The sequence below is a fragment of the Oncorhynchus tshawytscha genome, linkage group LG25 (genome assembly GCF_018296145.1).
Source record: "Oncorhynchus tshawytscha isolate Ot180627B linkage group LG25, Otsh_v2.0, whole genome shotgun sequence".
Taxonomy (NCBI): domain Eukaryota; kingdom Metazoa; phylum Chordata; class Actinopteri; order Salmoniformes; family Salmonidae; genus Oncorhynchus; species Oncorhynchus tshawytscha.
The window spans coordinates 34,148,261-34,173,636 of record NC_056453.1 but is presented as its reverse complement, the minus strand read 5'-3'; the positions used below and the strand labels follow the sequence as shown (position 1 = coordinate 34,173,636).

Genomic DNA, 25,376 nt, shown 5'->3' with positions numbered 1-25,376 from the left:
AGAGGACATTAAATAAATCAACACATTCACTTGAGTGAGATCAACTGAAAGTTATTTATGATGTTTCAATCAGATATATTTTTTACATTTTATTTAACCTTTATTTAACTTAATAACTGTGGGAATCGATCAATAGTTTGGTCTAAGATTCCTCATAGCTAACGCATTCTACATAATATGTATTATTAATTATTATTATAATAAAAGGTGAAGAAACACAATACCTTGAGTTCTTCTATCTGTTGCTTGACAGTGTCCAGGTCTGTGCCCACAGGTGACATAGAACCCAGTTTGTGCTCCACAATGTCCACCCAGTCAAACATACCCTGTAGATAGAGGGAGTGGGTACCATTGTCAGTGGGAGAACACAATGCTAGCTTTCACATTCATAGCACTCAATCCATCAACTCTTCTTAAGTAAAAGCAACACTGTCAACGAAAAATAGATATTAGCACATGGTGAAAAATGACGGACCTCAACTGATTCACTTAAGTCTAGGAGAGGGTTGTATAACCCAACAGTGTAAATCTAAGCCTTTTAAAACCACTGCATTACAATGGCCTCATACACCATTATAAACAATCCCAACCAATATAAACAAAACAACAACATACAATCATTATAAGCAAACACATAAATGAATGTGATCAACATATAGCAACATGATGTCATTGCAGTTTACACTCCTAACATTAAAAACAATGCCTGTTACATGACAATGTACTTTTATCTATTAGTGCCTGGTAAACTACTCAAACTCTGTCCCTTGATTAAATCTGAGAACTACAATGCTACGTGGCAAACACTGATTAGCATTAACACATTGCTTGATTAACGGGGCCATTGATAGGGCCATTGATCATAAGAATAACACAAAACCACAGACACTTCAATCAACAGGAATGAAGTTGTGAACATGTCCTGAGTAATGTGGGTGACTTTCTCTTTCTTTTGAAAAAAAACCCAGTAACGAACACTAACGAAACCACAGAAGTTCTGCATTACATGCTAACAACAAGTTGCTCAGTGTTAGCCTGTGTGTTCAGTGACAGCAGGGCCATGTTCAGTCGGTAAGGAATGGTTAGATAACATTTTATCTGATCTTGACCAATAAGAACAAAGATTGTATGCCCTACTGAACAGGTCCTGATGTTTGACAAAGCACTGCAGTTAATCCATAATGAACAGTAATGTACCTGCAGGCCATCCTGGAACTGTACAGCAGCTTGCATGGCCTCATCCAGTCTGTCCACTCTCTCCTTCCATGCCTTGTTCAGAGTCTCCCACGCCAAGTTCACCTGGTGGAGAAAACAACAGAGGTCAGGGAATAGGACCAAAACACAGCAGCTGGAAACGCACACCACTCTATATAAAAATACAAATAAAGAAACCAGGATCAAATTATATATGATTTACCATCATTACATATATCCTTATGCAAGTCAATAAGATATCTATGAGTAAAGTATCTGCCATTTTAGGTTGCCTGTCTGGAGTACTTGAGTAAAGTTTTCTCTTCTTTTTAAAGGTGATGTTCTGATGTCATTGATTACCTCATCAATACTCTTCTTTGTGACTGGCTTATCTGGTTCACCACAAGCAGCCATAAGCTCCGCCCCCAGGTTCCGCACCACATCAAGCTCCTCCTGTAGGCCGTCAATCTCCTCCTTGAAGCTCTGGGAGAAAAGACAACTATCAGTCCCAAAGAAGTAACTAAACCTACAATCACATCAAACTGCAAAGAAATGACATTGCCCATGGTATCTTGTTTGAGCTGCTCTAATGCTTACATGTTACATGAATGTAAGAAGCTTAATTTAGCATAACAAGACAACAAAAAAACTGCACACTGCACTCTTAGAAATAAATATGCTATTTAGAACCAAAAAGGGTTCTGTGGCTGTCTCCATAGGATAACCCTTTTAAGAACCCCTTTTGGTCCTGGTAGAACCCTTTAATTTAGAGTAGAAACTTTTTGGGTTCTATGCAGAACATTTTCCACAAGAAGGTTCTACATGGAACCCAAAAGAGTTATACCTGGAACCAAAAAGGGTTCTCCTATGGGGACAACCACAAAACCCTTTGGGAACCCTTTTTTCTAAGAGTGTAATGCTCCTAATTCCACCTTATAGTGAACATGTTCTGATGCTCTTTCACCTCCAGATACTCCTGCTGCTGTTTCACCACAGAAGGGTCGACTCCAGGCTCCTCCAGCTCCCTCAGCAGGTCCTGGGTGTCCTTGATGGTAACGATGAGGGCACAGTGGTCACACCAGAACTTGTCTGCCAGGTCCATGACATCCAGCAGCTTGGCCTCCCTCTCCTCCATCAGGGCATGGATCTCATTCCAGGTGAACACCATCCGATCCAGCTTGTCTTGCACAGCTTGGAGACACGGAGAATAAATAACAGTATTATTTATTTAGGCCTTCAAATCCTCAACACCAACCATTCTGTAATATGGTGTGGTGTCTGGCAGCTTGAGGCTAGGTCTTTAGCTAACTCATGTATTTGGCTGGAGAGAGAACTTCAGCTGATTTTCATTGGCAGCAAATGTAGCAGTCCAGCTATTGGCAGCTAATGTAGAAGTACAGCTAGCCATCCAAACCATACACATCAACTACAGCTGAAGAGGGAAAACAATTGGTTGATCTGTAGTAGTGTGAGGTTACAGTTATGCACTGTACAGTGTTTCCAAACATCACCAAAACTAGCGGTGCTAACAAGCCTTCCCCCAATGGGGGTAAACAGCAGCCAATACCTTTAGCAGATATGTCCTTGTCAGCTCCCGCTGAGCGAGCAATCATCTCTTCGCCGCGCTGCTTGAGCGTGTCGTAGGACGGCTGCAGTTTCTCCAGGTCCGCAGACACAACCTTGTTCTCTGTGATCTGCTCCCTGATCTTCTCCACCTCCACAGAAATGGAGGGAGGCTGATGCAGGCGCTCAGCGATCCGTTCCAGGGACTCTAGCATGGGCTCGATCTTGTCATGGAACTGGGAGGAGATTGACATGGTCAAACTGGCTGCCTGGATCTAAACAATCCACATCTAAGTATCAAATTGTATTTATCCAAAGTGCTTTATTTGGTGAAATACTAAGGGTTAAGAGATTAAGACTTAATCATTCAGCCACTGGAATGAGCATTCTACTACAGCAATGATGATTACATGCACCTGGAAGGACTTCCAAACAACTAACCATCCACATCTATTTTCAAAGTGTGAACAATCAATCAACATAGGAAAACAGGACCATTGTCTACTCAAATATAGAGATGCAACCCTGTTGAACCCAACTGACAGGTGAAATCCATTCTGTCTGAACCAGACGTGCCCTGCCGCCACCCTCAGTATTTTTGTCCTGTTTTCAAAGGAAGGATATGAATAATGTTTCCTTTCCCTCTGAGGCCGCCAGACACATGATAAGGACTTTTATCATGCCGTTTCAGCCTCAGAATTCTTTAGAGCTATGTCATTAATTTGGCACTTCATCAAACAATCCCATCCTAAACACTTTTCGAAAATATCCTTTTATCTCCAATCAGTTGCAGTAAGTGAAATAACATAAGCCGTCATAAGACCAAAGTCAAACTCACATGTGTGTGCGTCCTTTAACATACACAATAAAAAGCGCTACAGGTCTATGATGTTGACGGCACGTCAAGGTCTCTCTTGCGAAATACATTTTTTATTTTAACGGGATTTCTAGCTGTATAAACAAGGGATATATCCAATAAATAGTGAACGTGTGAACGTGTGTTACCTGTGTGGATTTGGAGATGGCCTCATCCAGAGTGAAGGCCCTCTGTTTGACGTCAGCCTTGAGCTGGGCGTACAGCAGGTCTGTGGCTGTGTACTTCTCCCTGATAGCGACCCCCGCCACAGGACTCAGCTCCAGTAGCTGGGGACCTGTCTTGTTCATCTTGTCGATGTAGGGCTTGTGCTCAGCAATCAGCTCTCGCATTTGCTGTGGTGGATATATGACATTGTCAGTCAGAGAAACACCAAACCATTGAGAGAATTTCACCTACAGCTTTCTAACACTCAAATCATCCTTTGTCCATTTCCTTCATTGGTGTTACGATGATCTTAGTGCTATGAAGTTTTGTTGGACACTCTCCTCTGTTCCCACAAACAATAGTATGAAAATCCTGTGGCACAGATACATCAAGTTAATAGGCTTTAAGTTGGGCTCACCCTGAGCTCCTCCTGCTGCTGTCGGAGAGCTTCGTACTCGATGGACGCCAATGGGAGCTGGCTGAAACTTGTGCGGGTCTCCTGGAGCCAGGGCCACAGCTCCTCGTAAGTCTCCCAGAACTGGCTAGCCAGAGACTGGGCTCGCTCCAGCTGCAGGCAGCGCTCCGAGTTCAGCTGACTGACAACAACATACTTCTCCAGGAGGGCCTGGATCTTGGCCTGAGAAAAATATAACGTAAAACAAGTTCATGTACTGTATGCTTCTTAAAAAAGAAAGCAAGGTAACTGCACACTCGGGTGCAACTTGATTTACTAGATAACTGACATTTCAACAGCAAGCTGCCATCCTCAGGGTCTCTGATAGAAATCTCTATCAAAGATCTGCTACATTCATGGACGCACAAGGGAGGCATTCTACCTACAACAAATGGATGTTAGGACTTCATTCCATTCTAGGACTTTTTTACCTTCAAGGCTTGCTTTTCCTCCTCGTCCTTGCTGTTCATGATGGCCTCGCCTGTTTTCACAATTCCATCCACGGCATCCTTGTGTCTCATGATGTCCATAGAGAAGCCCTGGTCAATCAGAGGAGGATATTTGGGGTTGAATGGTAACTAACACACAGTGCACACGCAGCTGCAGCACACATCACTGTTTACTGGACCTGTTTGTTTGCACAGCGGTGGTGGTGGCCAATGTCTCTACAGGCAGATATACAGTATAGATGCATGACAGACAGACTAACCTTCTGGGACTGGAGATGGACAGTGGTTTGACAGACAGACTAACCTTCTGGGACTGGAGATGGACAGTGGTTTGACAGACAGACTAACCTTCTGGGACTGGAGATGGACAGTGGTTTGACAGACAGACTAACCTTCTGGGACTGGAGATGGACAGTGGTTTGACAGACAGACTAAAATTCTGGGACTGGAGATGGACAGTGGTTTGACAGACAGACTAACCTTCTGGGACTGGAGATGGACAGTGGTTTGACAGACAGACTAACCTTCTGGGACTGGAGATGGACAGTGGTTTGACAGACAGACTAACCTTCTGGGACTGGAGATGGACAGTGGTTTGACAGACAGACTAACCTTCTGGGACTGGAGATGGACAGTGGTTTGACAGACAGACTAACCTTCTGGGACTGGAGATGGACAGTGGTTTGACAGACAGACTAACCTTCTGGGACTGGAGATGGACAGTGGTTTGACAGACAGACTAACCTTCTGGGACTGGAGATGGACAGTGGTTTGACAGACAGACTAACCTTCTGGAACTGGAGCTAGACAGTGGTCTGACAGACAGACTAACCTTCTGGGACAGGAGCTGGACAGTGGTCTGGTCCTGTTCCAGCCTGATCTCCCCCAATGACAACATCTTCCTCTCTGCTTCAGTAAGCCAGGCTAGCTCAGTGTCAGCTGCTTGTTCAAACTGCACAGAAAACATCCCAGTATTAAAGGCCTAAGTAAAGGTAGACTCAGCAATATGATGTCATTGTCCACAGTGGGGAAACTTCCTGTACCCAATGTGAGTGTGCATCAAGGGGGTTCTGGGAAGAGCTTGTAAGGCCCGTCCTGGTAGATTTCAATACTATTGTTGTTTATGCCTCTAAGCAGGAAGTCGCCCCGCTGATTATGGTAACAAAATATTGCTTCAAATATAAAATACATAAAAAGATGTAAAAGAATATCTGCAGAAGTAAAACAATTAAGACATTAGGGAAGAAAAATCAACAGGTTTGGGACAATTCATCCATGATTCTTCCAAGTGATACCATAACCATGAGCAAATAATCAGATGCAAATGTACCCACCCTCTACAACAGTTCCCAGTGTTTAATTAACAATAATGACAGAAAACAAAGCTCCCAAAGGGCACGGATGCCAAACGAGACAGGATTTAGTTTTGAAAGCAGTGGGAATAACACTTTAAAAGTCCCAATCACCCAGAATGCAAATTAGCATTCTGGTCAGGGCTGGTCCCCTTTGTTGAGCAAGTTTGATGGGCTGTTCTGTTTCTGTTTATGAATTCCTGTTTACAGTCGCCAGGTACTGTGACTGTAAGTGGTGTTTCTACCTGCTGTGATTTCAGTATAGCAGCGTCTATCTGCTCCGCGTGATGTGCGATGGTGTCGCTGGTGGCCTTGTAGCGATCGTTGTCCTCTGTCACTATCTTGTCCAGGCCCTCCCGAGCCCTCCAAGGGACCAGCTCCAGCAGAGAGCTGCTCACCTCGTTGAGTTTGTCCACCTGGGGCTTGTGATCCCTGGCCTCTTGCAGCAATGCCTAGTTGACATAGAGGATCCTACAGTGAGGAGTGAGCATCAATCTATCTATCCATGCACTGTGTTTATAGTCATGTGATATGGCTGTCGTAATTTTACCTTGATGTTACAGCATATTCCAAGTAATATCATAACCCCATATGACGGACTACAACTAACATGGATCACATGGCAAATCTACATATGTGTGTTGGGCCAGTAACCAAAAGGTCACTGGTTTGAATCCCCGTGCCCACTAGGGGAAAAATCTGTTGATGTGCCCTTGATAAAGGGAATTAACCCTAATTGCTCTGGATAAGAGCATCTGCTTAATGACAAACTTTTTAAAATGTCATCACGACACAAACCTAGGGTTGCTACCTAAGTCAGCTGGTCGTTCGTTCTATCCGTTCGGTTGCTAGAGACGCAACCCAGTCGTTCAGTCTTTTTGTTCTGTATCTATGGACGCGACCCAGTCGTTCAGTCTTTTTGTTCTGTATCTATGGACGCGACCCAGTCGTTCAGTCTTTTTGTTCTGTATCTAATGACGCGACCCAGTTGTTCAGTCTTTTTGTTCTGTATCTATGGACGCGACCCAGTCGTTCAGTCTTTTTGTTCTGTATCTAATGACGCGACCCAGTCGTTCAGTCTTTTTGTTCTGTATCTATGGACGCGACCCAGTCGTTCAGTCTTTTTGTTCTGTATCTATGGACGCGACCCAGTCGTTCAGTCTTTTTGTTCTGTATCTATGGACGCGACCCAGTCGTTCAGTCTTTTTGTTCTGTATCTAATGACGCGACCCAGTCGTTCAGTCTTTTTGTTCTGTATCTATGGACTCGACCCAGTCGTTCAGTCTTTTTGTTCTGTATCTATGGACGCCACCCACCTTTTGTTCAGTCGCGACAGTCTTTTTTTGTTCTGTATCTATGGACGCGACCCAGTCGTTCAGTCTTTTTGTTCTGTATCTATGGACGCGACCCAGTCGTTCAGTCTTTTTGTTCTGTATCTATGGACGCGACCCAGTCGTTCAGTCTTTTTGTTCTGTATCTATGGACGCGACCCAGTCGTTCAGTCTTTTTGTTCTGTATCTATGGACGCGACCCAGTCGTTCAGTCTTTTTGTTCTGTATCTATGGACGCGACCCAGTCGTTCAGTCTTTTTCTTTTTGTTCTGTATCTATGGACGCGACCCAGTCGTTCAGTCTTTTTGTTCTGTATCTATGGACGCGACCCAGTCGTTCAGTCTTTTCTGTATCTATGTTCTCTTTTTGTTCTGTATCTATGGACGCGACCCAGTCGTTCAGTCTTTTTGTTCTGTATCTATGGACGCGACCCAGTCGTTCAGTCTTTTTGTTCTGTATCTATGGACGCATTCAGTCTTTTTGTTCTGTATCTATGGACGTGACCCAGTCGTTCAGTCTTTTTGTTCTGTATCTATGGACGCGACCCAGTCGTTCAGTCTTTTTTGTTCTGTATCTATGGACGCGACCCAGTCGTTCAGTCTTTTTGTTCTGTATCTATGGACGCGAGTCCCAGTCTTTTTGTTCAGTCTTTTTTTTTGTTCTGTATCTATGGACGCGACCCAGTCGTTCAGTCTTTTTCTGTTCTGTATCTATGGTATCGTGACCCAGTCGTTCAGTCTTTTCTGTTCTGTATCTATGGGACGCGACCCAGTCGTTCAGTCTTTTTGTTCTGTATCTATGGACGCGACCCAGTCGTTCAGTCTTTTTGTTCTGTATCTATGGACGCGACCCAGTCGTTCAGTCTTTTGTTCTGTATCTATGGACGCGACCCAGTCGTTCAGTCTTTTGTTCTGTATCTATGGACGCGACCCAGTCGTTCAGTCTTTTTGTTCTGTATCGATGGACGCGACCCAGTCGTTCAGTCTTTTTGTTCTGTATCTATGGACGCGACCCAGTCGTTCAGTCTTTTTGTTCTGTATCTATGGACGCGACCCAGTCTTTTTGTTCTGTATCTATGGACGCGACCCAGTTGTTCAGTCTTTTTGTTCTGTATCTATGGACGCGACCCAGTCGTTCAGTCTTTTTGTTCTGTATCTATGGACGCGACCCAGTCGTTCAGTCCTTTTGTTCTGTATCTATGGACGCGACCCAGTCGTTCAGTCTTTTTGTTCTGTATCTATGGACGCGACCCAGTCGTTCAGTCTTTTTGTTCTGTATCTATGGACGCGACCCAGTCGTTCAGTCTTTTTGTTCTGTATCTATGGACGCGACCCAGTCGTTCAGTCTTTTTGTTCTGTATCTATGGACGCGACCCAGTCGTTCAGTCTTTTTGTTCTGTATCTATGGACGCTATGACCCAGTTCAGTCTTTTGTTCTGTAGTCTTTTCAGTCTTTTTTGTTCTGTATCTATGGACGACCCAGTCCCAGTCTTTTTGTTCTATGGACGAGTCTTTTTTTGTTCTGTATCTATGGACGCGACCCAGTCGTTCAGTCTTTTTGTTCTGTATCTATGGACGACCCAGTCGTTCAGTCTTTTTGTTCTGTATCTATGGACGACCCAGTCGTCAGTCTTTTTGTTCTGTATCTATGGACTCGACCCAGTCGTTCAGTCTTTTTGTTCTGTATCTATGGACTCGACCCAGTCGGTCAGTCTTTTTGTTCTGTATCTATGGACTCGACCCAGTCGTTCAGTCTTTTTGTTCTGTATCTATGGACGCGACCCAGTCGTTCAGTCTTTTTGTTCTGTATCTATGAACGCGACCCAGTCGTTCAGTCTTTTTGTTCTGTATCTATGGACGCGACCCAGTCGTTCAGTCTTTTTGTTCTGTATCTATGGACGCGACCCAGTCGTTCAGTCTTTTTGTTCTGTATCTATGGACGCGACCCAGTCGTTCAGTCTTTTTGTTCTGTATCTATGTCGTTCAGTCTTTTTGTTCTGTATCTATGGACGCGACCCAGTCGTTCAGTCTTTTTGTTCTGTATCTATGGACGCGACCCAGTCGTTCAGTCTTTTTGTTCTGTATCTATGGACGCGTCGTTCCTTTTGTTCTGTATCAGTCTTTTTTGTTCTGTATCTATGGACGCGACCCAGTCGTTCAGTCTTTTTGTTCTGTATCTATGGACGCGACCCAGTCGTTCAGTCTTTTTGTTCTGTATCTATGGACGCGACCCAGTCGTTCAGTCTTTTTTGTTCTGTATCTATGGACGCAACCCAGTCGTTAAGTCTTTTTGTTCTGTATCTATGGACGCGACCCAGTCGTTAAGTCTTTTTGTTCTGTATCTATGGACGCGACCCAGTCGTTCAGTCTTTTTGTTCTGTATCTACAAACATGACCCAGTCGTTAAGTCTTTTTGTTCTGTATCTACAGACGTGACCCAGTCTTTTTGTTCTGTATCTACAGACGCAACCCAGTCGTTAAGTCTTTTTGTTCTGTATCTATGGACGCGACCCAGTCTTTTTGTTCTGTATCTATGGACGCGACCCAGTCGTTAAGTCTTTTTGTTCTGTATCTATGGACGCGACCCAGTTGTTCTAAATGCAGCCAGAATAACAGCAAAGTAGCTGCATTTGCATTTGTTTAAGCTGTTTTCTAGTGACATTTATTTGGATACAACCATAACAATGAGCTCATGAGGCTCGATTTCACCTGGCATTGAGAATGTGCTCAGTCGTCAGGACACCGTTGTTCAGAGGAGCTAGCCAACAACACAGCTAACACAATCACTTCAAACTGAAGCTGGAAAGACTGTGAACAAGCTGCACTTTGTTTTGTTTGACCTTTTTTCAAATGACATTTCTTTGTATATATCTATACAATGATGCCAGCTGATTCATGACTTCGACTAGCTGAGAAATGTTGCCTGCCTCTCTGTCTCATCCCGACTCCCAACATGTTCATTACTATGGGACAGATGGAGATCGAATTTGAATTTTGAAACAGTGTTGCAAATGTCAGAGAGACAGACAGCAAGGTTTATACAAATCTCAGCTGTTGAAAACTAAATATTAGTCTAAAAGAAATGTGCGATAATGTATTTTTATAGTGGAGATCATGTTTATAAAGGGCCTTGCTGGGCAGAGGAGACCGTGGATTGCGCAGTCAGATGGAACAGAGTAAATAGGCATTTTAACGTCATTGATTTAGCCGGTGGTAACTTGTGGAATAGACCACGGCTGGAATGCAGCTTTAACCAATCAGCATTCAGGATTAGACCCACCTGTTGTATAAAGCAACTTAATAACTAGTCTTAACTGCTCTCCCCAACAAAAAGTCAAGCAAAAGAGGCCTGTTATTACCTTCTGCCTGTCTTGTGCCTGAACGAGCTGCTCTCCTACAGGCGCCTGAGCAGCGAAGGCGGTGAGCTCAGCCTCGACATTCTCCAGCCAGGAGCTGAGGTCTTCGTGTGTGTGCTGGAGCTTGGAGGCCAGGGTCAGGGCCTGGTTCAGGGTCTGAGACACGTTACCACTCATGGAGTTGATCTCAGCGTATCTCGTCTTTATCCCGTCCAACTTGCCTTGGATGACAACCACCTCATCACCTGTAGAAGGTCAAATAAGAAACATTAATTCAGATTCGTAATAACATTAACTAGGTGTAGTAATAAACATTTTGTCTCACCTGTTGTTTGTTTCAGCAGTTCCAATCCATTAGAAATGGCTTGATCAACATTCTGCTTCCTCAACTCAATGTCTTCATGTAGGGCCTGGGCAAGACACAAAACCTTACCACCAACTCATCTGACACAATCAGCATTGGGAACCAAGAAGGAATGGGACTTTTCCACACAAACTATACAAAATTAACTGAACTGAAAGTAACAAAATAGCTAGGTGTAATTTAAAATAACTTCAAAACGCTGGAAATGGTTAAAGAATGAATGAATGTTGGGCCTGAGGAGCAGTGTGAGGGTAGTAGTACCAGCTGTTCTGCACACTGCTTTTCCAGCACGTCCGTCTTGTAGTCTTTGACGGACACTTCGCTCAGCCTAGTGTGTACTTCGTTGAGCCAGTTCATGAGGGCCACCTCGTCTTCTCCAAAGAGCTGGGCGTTGGCCAGAGCCTGCTGCAGCATCTCAGCCTTCCTCCTACAACGCTCCTGCAGCTCTACATAACTAGCCTGGCTGGAGTCCAGCTTAGACTGCACCAGCTCCTTATCGTCCACTGAGCTGACTAGCTTCAGCATCTGACCCAGGTTGACGGCCTGAACCAGGTCTTTACAGTGACCCGTTATCTCCTCCTCTAATACCTGACCACATCACAACCACGCATGGAACACACCAGAGGGATAAACAAAAAACACACAAACAAACACAACGTGGGGGGGGGGTGAATACTGAACCCATAAAAAACTCATAATGTATGATGCCAATCATGATAGAAATGACAATACATGAGAAACTGAAAACAAGGGAATGGGCAACTGATAAGTAACATCAGTGACTGAAACATGAGTTATCGTACCTTGTGCTGGGAGATCTGCTCTTCCAGCTTGGAGGTCTGTGTGCCAATAGGTTCAGCTTTGGCCAAGTGTTTCTCTGTGGCAGAGAGCCACTCAGACAGGGGCTCCAGTGTCTCATGGAACTGCTGAGCCACAACCAGAATGCTCTTCAGCTGTTTGTGCCTACATTACCCAGCATGCCAAGAGAGAACAGAAGAAGAGGGACAGGTAGTGATGAGACAGGTTCACTCCCCTCAACTAAAGTCTGGCCTGGATGCCAAGATACTGGATGCCAAGGTTCTGGTCTCCTCAAAGACCTCTGTCTATCTCCAGATAACGCAATTGAAGAATTATACCTAACAACTGTCATTTAGGGATGGTGGGTAGGGTCGATTAATTCTGTCTTCAGGGCACTTATCCAGAATGCAACACCTTTGTCTGTATTGTCCAAAATTGAATCTCCACTTCAATAATCTTTTAAATGACAAACACGTTACTTAAATTAATCTCTCAGGGAAGTTTGACAAAATAGTGTTAGAAAATATGGGTATAAGATTTCAGGTGGTTGTGTAGACAGACCTGTTCTCAGCCTTCTTCAGCAGAGCGTCCCACCTCTGCCCCAGGCAGTCAATCTCCTTCCCCACCTTCTCCTTGTCCACGGACTCTGCTCCCAGCTCCGCAACCTTCCCTCCCTCCTTCTTAATCAGCTCCACCGTGGGTCTGCGGTCATCCAGCAGCCTCTGGAGGAGCTGTCCAGGACAAACAAAGTCGAAGAAGTTACAAGGCCCATTCAACATGCTTCAAGGACAATTACCGCTTTCAGGGAAACCCGTAAATGTAAAGGCCTTGCATACATTCAACAGAAGCTTAAGGATAACCCTTAATAATGCTCCACAATGGATGCCAATAAAAAAGATTAATGGCTAAATCATTAAAGCCTACATGGATTCTCTGAATGGGTTTGAATGTAGCAGCTACTGCTGTTTGTTCATCAGTTATCTATTGGCTTACTATCTGCTCCTGGATCTGTGCCTTGACAACTTTAAACTCAGCAGACGGAGGTTTCTGATTGGACACCAGGTCCTCTGTGTCCGTCAGCCAGCTGAGTAGGGACTCCAGGGCATCCTGGAATCTCCCACAATGCAACAGGGCCTCGTGCAGCTGCACTGACCGCTCAGCAATCTATGGAAGACCATATAAATATAGGCATGACAGATATTATGATATAGGAGGTAATTATTATGCTCAAGTAAAAGTAATGTTCAGAAGCTATCAATCATATTGCATAACATTAAGCAAGAATGCAAGGGAGTATTATTTGTGAACTAAAGTTTGACCTCTTTCACCCAGGTAAAAAGCAATAAAGACCAGAGTGTGAAGTAGAGGAATAAGCCAAAGACGAGCTAACCTTTTTGTTGAGAGTGTTCCATCGTGTGTTGACATCCTCCAGGTCATGTTCAAGGCCCTTGGTGCTGGTGCCTTTGTCAGCGTTCTGGATCAAGCCTTGGCCCAGCCAGTTAATGTCTTGCAACTGGCTCTGCAGTGGATCAACCTCTTTCTGGAATACCTGTGGCCAGGGATAATACAGTTGAAATAATGAGATAATATGAAAATAAAAGCTGTATTACCAGACGCAGAACAACTTAGAGCGTATGAGAGATCATGTTTTATCTCAATAAGACAGGTGATGTCAGAGGTTCATAAGGGTAAGCCAAAACAAGATATGTTTGATGTTGCTTTTAAAACAATATTCCTACCCTACGTTTTAAGAGCGCTCTCAGGAATGCATTAGTTGCATTCAGGGTTATCTGGTCGTTATCTAAATTGGACTGATTTAAGTCCTTGATTCATGCCATACATTTGCATTTGCAAATTTCCACTGTAGAAGATAAGACATTCCATTATTTGACCAAATCCAGCAATTGACAGGATATTTAAAACATTTCAGATCTCTCTGTTTGCCTATACTACTTCTCTCTGAGACAACCTCGGAGAGTGGAACGTTTATTGAAACGCATTAGTTATTTGTGAGCCAACAAAGACAAGTCATACTGGATTAGCTAGGCACTTTGATTGTCCACAATCAACAATAATGTTGAGAAAATGCAGCTGAGTATTCAATATTTTTTTGACAGTACCTGAAGACTGATTGTATACACAGGCTGATGACTTAGGCCACATGCTGGCATAACAACAACCTATTTCTGACTGGTCAGCACTGCAGCTTCTAGAACGGAATGCAGGGAAATCAGTTGGTGCACAGCTGTGTAGGAGCACACCAGACAGACACACAGGGCAGGCTGACTGACTGACTAAACTCAATTCAGGCCTAATGTAATCTGATAAACAAGGAATGCCCAGAGCCAGCCCAAAGCCAGCCCAGAGCCAGCTCAGAGCCAGCCCAGAGCCAGCACAGAGCCAGCCCAGAGCCAGCCCAAAGCCAGCCCAGAGCCAGCCCAGAGCCAGCCCAACACTAATAAAAAGTGCCATATCTTTCAAACAAAATGTGTATTTATTTGGCCCAGTTGAAGATAGAAACAGGAGGAGACTATTTTTGGGTACCTGGGGGGAGGCGAAACCCATGAGGTCCATTTCGGGAAATGCGGCTATAGCAGTTAACAGGCTGTCGATCTCGTCGTCCCTTATTTCTTGATACGCCCGTGGCTCACTGCCATTGGCCAAGCAAGCCTCCCTTTCCACTGACAACAGGAAGTCCTCCAGGTCCTCCATGCTGTATTTCTGTGGTTCAATAGCTCCGTGGTGTTGCAAGTCAAACGGTTTAACACCCATATTCTGCCTACACTCTGACCGCAGCCCAGAACTCACATAGGGCTCTGGCTGTGTGACGACCACACTGACTAACTCACAGTCTGACTGATAGGACATGTCCTCTTGCAGCTCGGCGGTGGGGAGCTCATCGTAGCTTGCTAGCGTCCTATAGACTCCATTTTGGACCCTATTGGCTGACCTCGAGGACCGTCTCCTGCCAGTCGAGTCCCTACTGTTTGATCTTGAGGAGCGCCTGCCTGTGGAGTCCCTGTATTCTCCATTAGTGATGGTCAAATCTGTTTCACTCAGGTCTGTCACACAGGTGTCATTCCCCTCCTGGGACTCCCGTACAGGGTAGTTTCTCTGTCCTGGGTGGTACAGTGTCCTGGGTATGTTGTCCCTGACAGGGGAGAAGGGGAACTCCTCCTGCCCTGAGCTGAGGGAGCGGCCTGGCTTCAGCTCCCCAGACATGTGCATGGCTTCAGAGGAGGAGAGGCTCCTGGTGCCTGGTTTCCTGGAGGCCCGGTTAGAGTGGCGCTCCCTCTCTGCGGTGGGGCTGCACAGGCCCGAGTCCTCCTCTGAAGTCAGGGAGTTGGTGACACTCCGTCCCCTCCTGCCATGGGCCAGACCATGGCTCAACCTATCCACTCCGTCTGAACACATGGTGCCACCGCGACTGGCGTACTCCCCTTCGTTAGTGGGGGCGAAAGTCTTCCAGGAGCACCGGTGGTGCGGGTGCTCCTTCTTCTTCTCCCCTCCCTGCCCCAGATGAGGCTTAGAGAGCACTGTCCCCGCTCCCCTGATGACGTCACCGTTGAGTTTCAGCCCATCAAAGATGGCACACTCCATCCTGGATACCTCACGGCTGCGGAGCTCAAATGCGCTGGAGGAGGTGAGGACTCCGTTGCCACACAGGCTGCTCATGTCCAGGATGCGCTGTGTGTAGGGTGGGGTACCACTGAAGTGCCTGGAAGCCAGGCTGCCCTTTGAGCCACAGTCAATCTGCTCGTTGAGGCGGACAGTGTCGTAGATGGATCTCTGGGGAACGTAGCAGTCATCAATGTTTAGATCCTCCTCCTCCCCTTTGCCCACACAGGAGGGGTTCTGGCGGAGGCAGTCTGGTCTGCTAAGAGGTTTCCCCATCTTAAATCCAACTGCACTGACTCAGAGATAATAAAATAATACCCTAAATATACTAATGTGGTCTGAGGTATGTGGTTTCATTGCAATTATTTGCTGAAAAAGCAACAAGCCCCCCAGAAATAATGAAAGTACATCTTCTATACACACAGACCTAACACAGACCTCCCAATCGTGATAATTCAAACAGCTAAAATAATGGACCTCAATAACACTAGAGACACATATCACCCTTAGTCAGAATGGACCTCAATAACACTAGAGACACATATCACCCTCAGTCAGAATGGACCACAATAACACTAGAGACACATATCACCCTCAGTCAGAATGGATCTCAATAACACTAGACACATATATCACCCTCAGTCAGAATGTGCACAGGCTGTGCAATCGGTATCTGGAACAACACATTGTCCATTGAGTCACCTGTCCTCAAAGAATTCCCTACTTGGTGCTGTTCTCCCCATTGTCAAAACATCATTATAATTGTTCTTTACCAGTCCGTCCTTTGCTCCACTATAAACATCCCTTAAAAGTGTTCCTTTTCTCCCTCAAATATCTCTGGTATCCATGTAGGCTGAGGGAGAGCTTCAGTGCAAAGTGGCATATCCTGATATAAATCCACAGGGCTCTATGAAAACAAAGGGCGATCTGAGAGGAGAGCCGGTGCCCTGCATCTCTGGTGGTTCGCCCTACAATGACAGACACCCTCCTGGCTGCAGGCCCCGCCCCCGCTCTCTCATTATTCAGGCAACATCTGCCACTGAGGGCTGCTCCGGCACATGTTGATTGGTCAGACACTTGACCCTTTTTTTCTCTTTGAATTCTCCCCTTCTGGCTCCACGGTCCATATGACTTAACTTCTTAGTCATCTTCTGTGTCCTGGCACCATCTCTCTCTCTCTCTCTCTCTCTCTCTCTCTCTATCTCCTAAGGAAGAAAAAAATAAAACACCAGAGCAGCAGGCAGCTGCAGCTCCCACTTTGATGACATCACTGGTGACATCACCGCAGTGCTGAAATAGATCTCAATGTTTTTATTTTTTTCTCTGTTCTCTCTCCGTTGTTTTCCTGTGGATGGTTGCTGTGGACCCTGCAGATATTCTTAATTACTCTGGAATGCTGAGGGAGGCACAGGTCCCAGGTAATTTAACACCCACAGCTCTGCCAAGCCCATGTCATGGTGTGGCTTTTTTATGGCGAGTGACCCGGTTCGGGTGAGAGAAGAAAGGGGGAATGAGAGAGAGAGAGAGATAATGAGAGGAATTAATTTTGTGTTTATTGAACTGTGTGCAGCACAGAAGGCTGATAACAGACAGAGAGGCGTTGAACCATCCTAACTCCTTCCACCACCAGCCCTCTCTGTGGTTGAGAGGAGAAAGAACAGGGGAACGGAAGGCTGATAAAGATTAATAAGCGGTTAAAGAGATCTGTGGGGTTTAGAGAAAGGATATTCAGCAGCTGAATCCCACATACTTTTGACATAATCAAGACATTGAATTAAGAGAGTGTTCCTCTCTTTGCCCTTCCTCTTTCCAGGGACCAATGCTGTTTCAGTTCTCCATGCCCACACTCACTGGTTTGTCATATCCAATGGGATTTTAGTAAACTGGGATATTGATCTAAGAATGAGATTTATGACAAATGGGTCATAATAAGATTTTAAAAATGTATACTATGACAGCGACTTCTCTCTACAAAAAATGCCCATTCCAACCGACATAGGATAGACATCAACCAATCCAAATGACTTGCATATATCCCTCGAAACATATAGAGAGCACTTACACAGAACTCTTACTATATTCACAAGGACAGGCTATTGAGACCAAAGGTTGCAGAAGGGCCACATTTTTTTGAGACATGAAATATCTCTTTCAACGGAGCTGCTCATCAGTCACAACAACGGGTGTGAATGAAACGAAAACCATTATCAAGGACTAGACAAATCATTTAATGAGACAAATTCAAAAGCTTATTTTGCTTGTGTATAAGAGTAACTAAAAAACACAGGAATAAATGAATCTCTCCAATGTCTTAGGTGAATCACAATCGCAACACACAACGGAAAAATGCAATGTGTCACCATGAAAAGTGCCCTGCCGTCCCAGAAAAACAATGTGTAGCTAACCAACTCAGATCCTTCTGGGACATTTCACGTTCCACCTTGGGGAGAGTGTATCATGGCTGGGGTCAGTGAGTAAGCTAGGCTACAGGATGAGGTCTCCCCAACGGCCTTTTCCCCTCATCTCCTTCAGTGAGAGGAATAGCTATGATTCAGGAGGTTGACATTCCTTTTAGGTTCACAGGAGACACTGATGTTATGTCTGAGTAGAAGCAGTAAAAAGAGGCCCTCACACGTCTCCCATCTCCCCAACCCCCAGCAGGTTTCGTCAGCTGAGCTGAGCTCACACTAACTATCATGAAGGCCTACATACACCAATCGTCCCCAGCAAACCTTCCAGATCTCCTGAACAACCATAAGAGTGAAACCATGGACTCGGGAGCCCTGACCTAAAATCAGTTCACTGACAGTATTGCTACCTTTTTATGTTTATTTCATTCACAACAGCTGTCAATGAAACCCCACAATACACCAAGTACCAGATCTACAAAGACACAGAGCAGGATTATTATAGACTACATGAAACCCCTATTCACATGGCAGACATCAAATTCTGTTCTGGTCTCGGTCTAGTCTGTGTCCACAGGTTTCCGAGCTTCAAACCGGTTTTAAGAAATACCTTGTGCTGTAATGGAATTAACTAGGGGTCTTTTGTGATTCCTTATTCCCAGGGAACTTTTTTCTCAGAGAGACGAGCTAGTGGCATGAATGAGTACAGCGTTGATTTTCCACTAGCAGCTGACGTGTCTGTGTGCAGGCCTACCCAACGAGACAGAGAGCGGACAATGAAAGGGTGAGAGGGTGAGAACAACCAGCTTGGAACACGGTGCTCAGCAACAGCTGGTAGTATTTCACATTATGGAATGGTTCATGGTTACCAGTCAAACCCTCTTAACTAGCACAAATATACATTATTTAAATTCCAGCTACCATTCAGACCATTAAATTACAGGTCTACTAGACCTATAATTTGATATGACATTTATTTATCTAAAGGCTGATGTTTGTGAATGTACAACATTAAATGAATTCCTTAGATGTGTGTAATGCTGTACTATGAAACATGTAATACAATGTTTTGTTATGGCACGTTCAGCCCATGAACAATCATTCAAATTGTCCCAATCTGAATATAGGTTAATCCCCCTCCAACTCTCACGGCATTTACAGGCTTTTAGAGCGCTTTCTTTCCAGCTAGAAGTCTTGGTCATGAGTATCCCTGTTTTACTCATCACTGATATTTCAACAAAATATAATATTATGACACAATGATGTTGGTGTTTTATTTACATTCCCTCTCGTGTTAAAATAAAGTGTTTTATAATATAATTGTTGTTTAATTATATACAGAGCCTACTGTAAATGATTGTTTTTATACATCCAAGCTACATGGTGTAAATCGAAGAGAAACTTGACTGAGGAGAGAAAAACTGTAAATACAAAAAAAACAACAGTGTTGAATGAGTACAATCTCCTCGTAGTGGTTCATGTGTTCGTTGGAGAAGGAGTCTGTGGAGGTCTGTATGTGTACGGGAATGAAGTTTCCACTGCAGGAATACAGTTTCTGGCTACTGTTCTGGCTTCCTTTCCATCTCCGTAGAACCCAGACAACCCTACTGGATATTGTTGATGTTAACAGCAGTGGTATGATATACGGTAATCAAGTCAAATCAAATTTGATTGGTCACATACACATGGTTAGCAGATGTTAATGTGAGTGTAGCGAAATGGCACCTCAAGATGTTCCACAACCAGAAACGTAAAGCCCTGTGTAGTGTTAAATTCAACAAGGGGAGAGTTCAGGGAAGTAGACACAGAAACGTAAAGCCCTGTGTAGTGTTAAATTCAACAAGGGGAGAGTTCAGGGAAGTAGACACAGAAACGTAAAGCCCTGTGTAGTGTTAAATTCAACAAGGGGAAAGTTCAGGGAAGTAGACACAGAAACGTAAAGCCCTGTGTAGTGTTAAATTCAACAAGGGGAAAGTTCAGGGAAGTAGACACAGAAACGTAAAGCCCTGTGTAGTGTTAAATTCAACAAGGGGAGAGTTCAGGGAAGTAGACACAGAAATGTAAAGCCCTGTGTAGTGTTAAATTCAACAAGGGGAAAGTTCAGGGAAGTAGGCACAGAAACGTCAGACACACCATCTAAACACATCCACAGACAGACTTTAAGACTCCATGTCCGCTTCTTTCAAACACATAGGAGGAGAAACAGATGCTCAAACACCAGTCAATTAGCAGGTAGGGCTATATAATGAGACAAAGCACTTGTTCCCTCTTTCATGCCAACGAGTGAGTGACCACTGACCAGGCCATTCTTAAAGGGGAGGAGAAGGAAAGGGAGAGGGGAGTAGGAGTCAGTTACCCTGAGCCACTGCAACATACAACATCCTACTGGTCCCAAGCTGGCCCCTGGGTCGCCTGTCACCCACCCACCACAATGGCTGCTGGGCCAGTCAGAGCTCTTTTGTCTGGACCAGATGCTCAGCGACATACTGAGGGATCCACAGACAGAGGGTCACGCACAAGGCCACCAGGCCCAGCAGAAACCTAGAGAGCCCCTGCTGTTTAACTTCCAATACCACTGGTCCCGTGTGGCTCAGTTGGTAGAGCATGGCACTTACAATGCCAGGGTTGTTGGTTCGATTCCCACGGGGGACCAGTATAAACAAATCTGAAAATGTATGCGCTCACTATTGTAAGTCGCTCTGGATAAGAGCATCTGCTTAATGACTCAAATGTAAGATGGGTTAACGCAACATCCCCAAAATAATTTATTGCATGAAGAAAGTCACAGGAATTTATTTCTAGAGAGGCATAGGGGGTGTATTGGAGGGTTCAGACACACCAATAGCATTTGCTGGCCAAGAGTACTTAGGAAGTGTGCATCAATGTTACATGTTGAATAGAGTGAAAAATGTCATCAGTCACATGTCTACAGTGGGTGGTCCCTAAAACACAGCGTGCTGAAACGATCGACAGACGAATGCTAGATCCACATTTTCTGCGAGCCTTGAAATGGTCAAATGGTGTAATGGTTTTCTAATGCACTTTGTTTATTGATGTGTTGTGTCATTACTGTTTACCTGCTTTTAAAGTACTTGGATTTAATCTGGTACCTATTTTACTCCAAGTGCTACAAGAGGCTGTCAGACACTACGTAATGATATGTGTTATTAATGGTTATTTTAGGGCAGTGCTGTATGTAAGGATGATATCTCTCTGGCAGGGTTATGTCATCCAGTTGAGTTGGTGGTGAAAGTGATCCCGCTAGAGTACAATAGCATAGCATGTCCTGTAATAACATGATACTATAATGTATCCAATGTGTGAGACATGAAATGGAAATTCATGGACATTCTTTTCCATCATTAAAAACCAAGAGGATTCACCATGTGTTGGCAACCAAGACTGATAATACAGTAAAGGCCTAGGAATTACATTTACTTGGCATCTTACCTTGAAAGCTTCCAGCTGTTGGTTGATGACATCAGTTTCCATGCCAACTGACCCTTGACCTTCCTCCTTGACCTCAGCCCCGCCCAGTTTGTTGGTGAACTGCTGTAGCTTGGAGTAAAGCTCATCCAGACGGGTGAGTGTGCTCCCCACCTCTTCCCCTCTCCCTTTAGCTCTGTCCATCAGCTTGCCACACTGCTTACTCAGACCATCCAGGTCTCTCTTCAGCCCCAGCAGGTCTGGGGAGGCCTCAGTCTCCAGCATCTTCTTACAGCTGTCCCCTCCCCGAGCCGTGTCGGCCATCAGCCCCTGCAGTTTCTCCACAAAGCCCTTGATACCGTCCTGCTGCTCCTTAAGGGTGATCAGGTCACGGCCCACAGAAGCCATGCTGTCAAGCTCGTCGTCTAGGTCTGCGAAGCGGGTGAACATCTCGCGGATGTTGGTCTGGAACTGCCCGATGCCCTGCAGCTTGCCCTCCAAGGTGGAGCAGGTCTCCCCTACATCCTTGCTGAGGGAGCCGTGCTCTTTCTCCAGGCTGTCGGCCTGCAGTAGGAGGTCGGTCACCCCGTCTGCCTCGGGGACATCAGCCACCAGGCCCTGGGCAAGGCTCTTCAGGTGCTCAACCTGGGTGTTGACTCCATCCAGGCTCTTCTGCTGGGCCTTCATGTTGGTCAGGTTCTTGTTGCTGTAGGCCTGGACCCCCAGTGATGTGTGGGCATCTAGCTGCTTCTTAGCCCCTGCCAGCTGGCCCTTGGCCTCATTGTGGGTGTCGTTGAACTCTTTCAGCCTCTGTGAGATCTTCTCCAGAGACTCTCTCTTGTTCTGGACCCCATCTGTGACCCGGTCCACGCTCTGCCCGATGGCCGCCTTCTCCTCCCTGACGGCCTCCGTGTCTGCGTTGGCTACCTCCAGGAGGCTGTCAGCTGCAGTGTTCAGCTGCTCCACCAGGCCTCTGTGTTTGTCCACATCCTTCTGGATGGCCTTCAGCTGGGAGATGGAGCTCTCCACCTCCGCTGGGTCCACGCTGAGCCTGACGCTGCCCTCCCTGACTTCACACTCCTGGACCCAGGACTGGAGCTTCTCAGCGTGCTCGTGATACTTCTGGGCCCTTTGCAGCGCCCCCTGGAGCTTATCCTGGCGCTCAGCCGAGCTCTTCTTCACATCGTCCCAGTTGGAGCGCAGTGTAGCCAGCTGGCCCTGCATCGCCACCTTCTCTGCCCCGTCAGTGTTTTGGAGGAGGGTTTCTCCCTCCCTGACAATGGTGCTGTATGGTTCCTCGTGTTCACTGAGGGCCTTCTGCAGGGCACTCTGTTCTTTCAGGCTCTGCCGAAGGGTCTCCACCTGGGCCGAGATGGCCTGGAGTTTAGACTGCTCCTGGAGCTTCCCGTTCATCCACCCCTGGAAGTCTTTGGAGGCCTGGTGGAACTGCTGGGAGCTTGCGAATGCGGAGTTCAGTTGCTGGATCCGCTTCCCTAAAGAAGAGCATGTACATTTTTGTGATTTAGAGGCAGAGGAACAAAGCATACATTTATAATTCAGAATGGCAATGCCTCCCACATCATGAAATTCCTTTGATGGCAGTCAAATTTTAAGATATTAAACCACAGCTTTATAGCCTAAAGCTTCTCATTAAAGAGAAAGAACATATCATATAACAAAATGAACGCAAATTAAATCAAAGCCCAACCTGCTTTGTCCTCCAACTGTTTGAAAGGCTTGTTGACCCCCTCCAGCTGCCTGTCTAGGCCTGCTTTCAGGTAGTCCTCCGTGACCAGGGCAGAAAGCTCAGAGCAGAGGGTCTCAGCCTCTTTTAGCCTCTTCCTCTCCTCCCTCAGCTGACCAGAGATGGTGTTAGCCTCCTCCAGCTGCTTCTTCACCACGTCAGGCTGACTGCTAAGGGCCTGCTGGCTGTTGAGCCGGGTCTCCAGTGAGGCGGCGCTCTGGCTCAGGCTCATCAGCAGATCCTGGAACTGGCTTGACTTCCCCACGGCCTGGTCGATGAGGCCGGCTCTCTGGCCCAGCTGCCCAGTCAGGCCCTGCCATTTCTGGGTGACGGCAGCCAGTTGATCCTTCACCACCTTCCCACCAGAGGAGGGGTCCTGCTTGCCTGATGTGCTCAGGATAGCAGCAGCAGCCTCGTGAAGCTGGTCAAACTGTGGCTTGCGGCTGTCAAACTCGTTCAGAAGGATCTAGAGGGGAAAGTCAACATGAAATTAATAAAGAGCAAGGCTGGTGTTTAATACTGGTCTTAATAGATTTTGATTCATTTTGGCACACCTTAACATTTGGCCAGCAGACAAAAAATCTTTAACATTAGCTTACGTCTGAAGTAAGGGACATTGACATTGAACTGTGCGTGGTGGTTATAATTTCAAAGGTAACTAATATGCCCCATAGTGAAGTACCTGGACTTGCTGCTTCTGTGTGTTGAGCATGTTGGGGTCCATGGAGAGGGGCCCCAGGACACTGAGCATCATATCCTTCTCTGAGAGCCACTGGCGGAGCTGCGGCTCAGTGGTCTGGAACACGTCCAGGTTCCTGTTGGACTCCTCCAGACGCTGCTTCCTGTCCTCCACCGACCCGCTCACATCCGCCCAGGCAGTGTCTGAAGAACAAACATCGGTCAGCACAAAACACCCCTGCAACTTGAACTTTGCACAGCCCCTACAGATTAGGGTTTAGCTGTAGGTGAGGGGGAGGCCAGGTATACTGACAAGGGGGAGCGGATGTGTGGACTGGACTGACACTAGGCAAAGCGCTCTGCATTGATGCAGTAGATATTAACCATATGGAAACAGATAGATGGGATGGTGCATACTGCATACCAGAGGAGGCTGGTAGGAGGAGCTATAGGAGGAGAGGCTCAATGTAATGGCTGGAAAGGAATAAATGGAACAATATCAAACACATCAAACATATGGAACCCACATGTCTGACTCCCTTCCATAATTCCATTCCAGCCATTACAATGAGCCCATCCTCCTATAGCTCCCCCCACCAGCCTCCTCTGCTGCATACCTATCTGTGACAGCATCTGCTTCCATTTTTCTGCTTCAGGAGAGTCTGGGTGTTTCTCAATCAGATGGAGAAGCTTCTCTCTCAGCTTCTGGAGCTGCTCGTGCTTTTGTTTCATGTCTTCCTCAAAGGCCTGAGAAAAAGAGAGATATATCGCTTGACTAAAACCATCATATATTTGACCTATTGGCTCCTCAGGCACTCTGAGATGCAAAGACTAGAGACAAGAGGCGCCTGCCTGAAACATTGGCTTCCCACAGAGCATTTTGCATACCATGAATAAAATGTGGTATTTTATATGATACCACTGGATGGATGGATTACATCTCTACTGCAATAAAACATAATGACAACAAGTAGTACACTGTAGAAAGTTTCTATGCAGACCAGGCCTTGGCTGAATCTACCTTCTGTTGCTCCAGTTGTGTTTTCATGGTGTCTTTCTCTGTGGACGCAGAGTTCCAGGATGCTGCTGTCTTCTTCATATCCTGCAGCCATGTTATCATGGTGTCTGTCTCCTTCTGGGCCTCTGTCACCTCCTGCACCAGGACAGACAGCTCTGTAGCCCGGCCCTTCAGCACTTCTCCCAGACTCTTGTGGCCCTCGTTGATATACGACATGTTTTGCTGTACCACCATCAGCTCTGTGTGTGGTTAGAGGTTAGAGTGTTAGACACTAAACAGGTTGCCTTTCATAACAACAATAACTTGGACAAGGCATTGCTGTAAGTAGTTACAGCCCTACTGGAAATGTATACACATCAAACATGTGTTGGTGAATGTATTGTGTTATATTGTTTTGCAGTGTGATCTAAATACAGATGATTTGAAATGACTTGTTATATTATTGGAGGTATATAGAAAACGTATTGAACTCGTGTTCTTAAAACACTGAAATGCAAAAAGAAGATTAAAAACGTGACATTTCCAGTAGGGAGAACCAAGGATAAGTACAGTATCCTTCCCAGCTTTGTGGAGAATTTCTAAACATCCTTTAGATCAAGCAAA

At 45.7% G+C, this 25,376-nt stretch overlaps 1 protein-coding gene and 1 non-coding gene across 11 annotated transcripts in view; one reads left to right on the top strand and one right to left on the bottom strand.

Moving 5' to 3' along the window:
* The window catches only part of dst (dystonin), a 200,013-nt gene that overhangs the window by 25,017 nt on the left and 149,620 nt on the right, over nt 1-25,376 (bottom strand). For 7 of the 10 annotated variants that reach the window (XM_024388277.2, XM_024388279.2, XM_024388278.2 and 4 more), the window contains 22 exons: nt 24,777-25,012; nt 24,373-24,502; nt 23,760-23,959; nt 23,042-23,543; nt 21,358-22,826; nt 13,272-13,430; nt 12,875-13,045; nt 12,443-12,612; nt 11,887-12,046; nt 11,345-11,671; nt 11,045-11,129; nt 10,723-10,964; nt 6,279-6,485; nt 5,514-5,633; nt 4,664-4,771; nt 4,197-4,415; nt 3,763-3,966; nt 2,762-2,993; nt 2,159-2,385; nt 1,555-1,677; nt 1,198-1,299; nt 225-326 (listed from right to left, as the gene is read on the bottom strand). In XM_024388277.2, coding sequence (XP_024244045.1) covers nt 225-326; nt 1,198-1,299; nt 1,555-1,677; nt 2,159-2,385; nt 2,762-2,993; nt 3,763-3,966; nt 4,197-4,415; nt 4,664-4,771; nt 5,514-5,633; nt 6,279-6,485; nt 10,723-10,964; nt 11,045-11,129; nt 11,345-11,671; nt 11,887-12,046; nt 12,443-12,612; nt 12,875-13,045; nt 13,272-13,430; nt 21,358-22,826; nt 23,042-23,543; nt 23,760-23,959; nt 24,373-24,502; nt 24,777-25,012 — 5,495 coding nt within the window. The remainder of the gene's footprint in view (nt 1-224; nt 327-1,197; nt 1,300-1,554; nt 1,678-2,158; nt 2,386-2,761; nt 2,994-3,762; nt 3,967-4,196; nt 4,416-4,663; nt 4,772-5,513; nt 5,634-6,278; nt 6,486-10,722; nt 10,965-11,044; nt 11,130-11,344; nt 11,672-11,886; nt 12,047-12,442; nt 12,613-12,874; nt 13,046-13,271; nt 13,431-21,357; nt 22,827-23,041; nt 23,544-23,759; nt 23,960-24,372; nt 24,503-24,776; nt 25,013-25,376) is intronic. The other 3 variants (XM_024388280.2, XM_024388286.2, XM_024388285.2) reach the window with 1 other exon arrangement.
* Nucleotides 20,485-20,560, top strand: trnav-uac. Its single transcript has one exon. It is a non-coding gene; the product is annotated as a tRNA-Val (tRNA).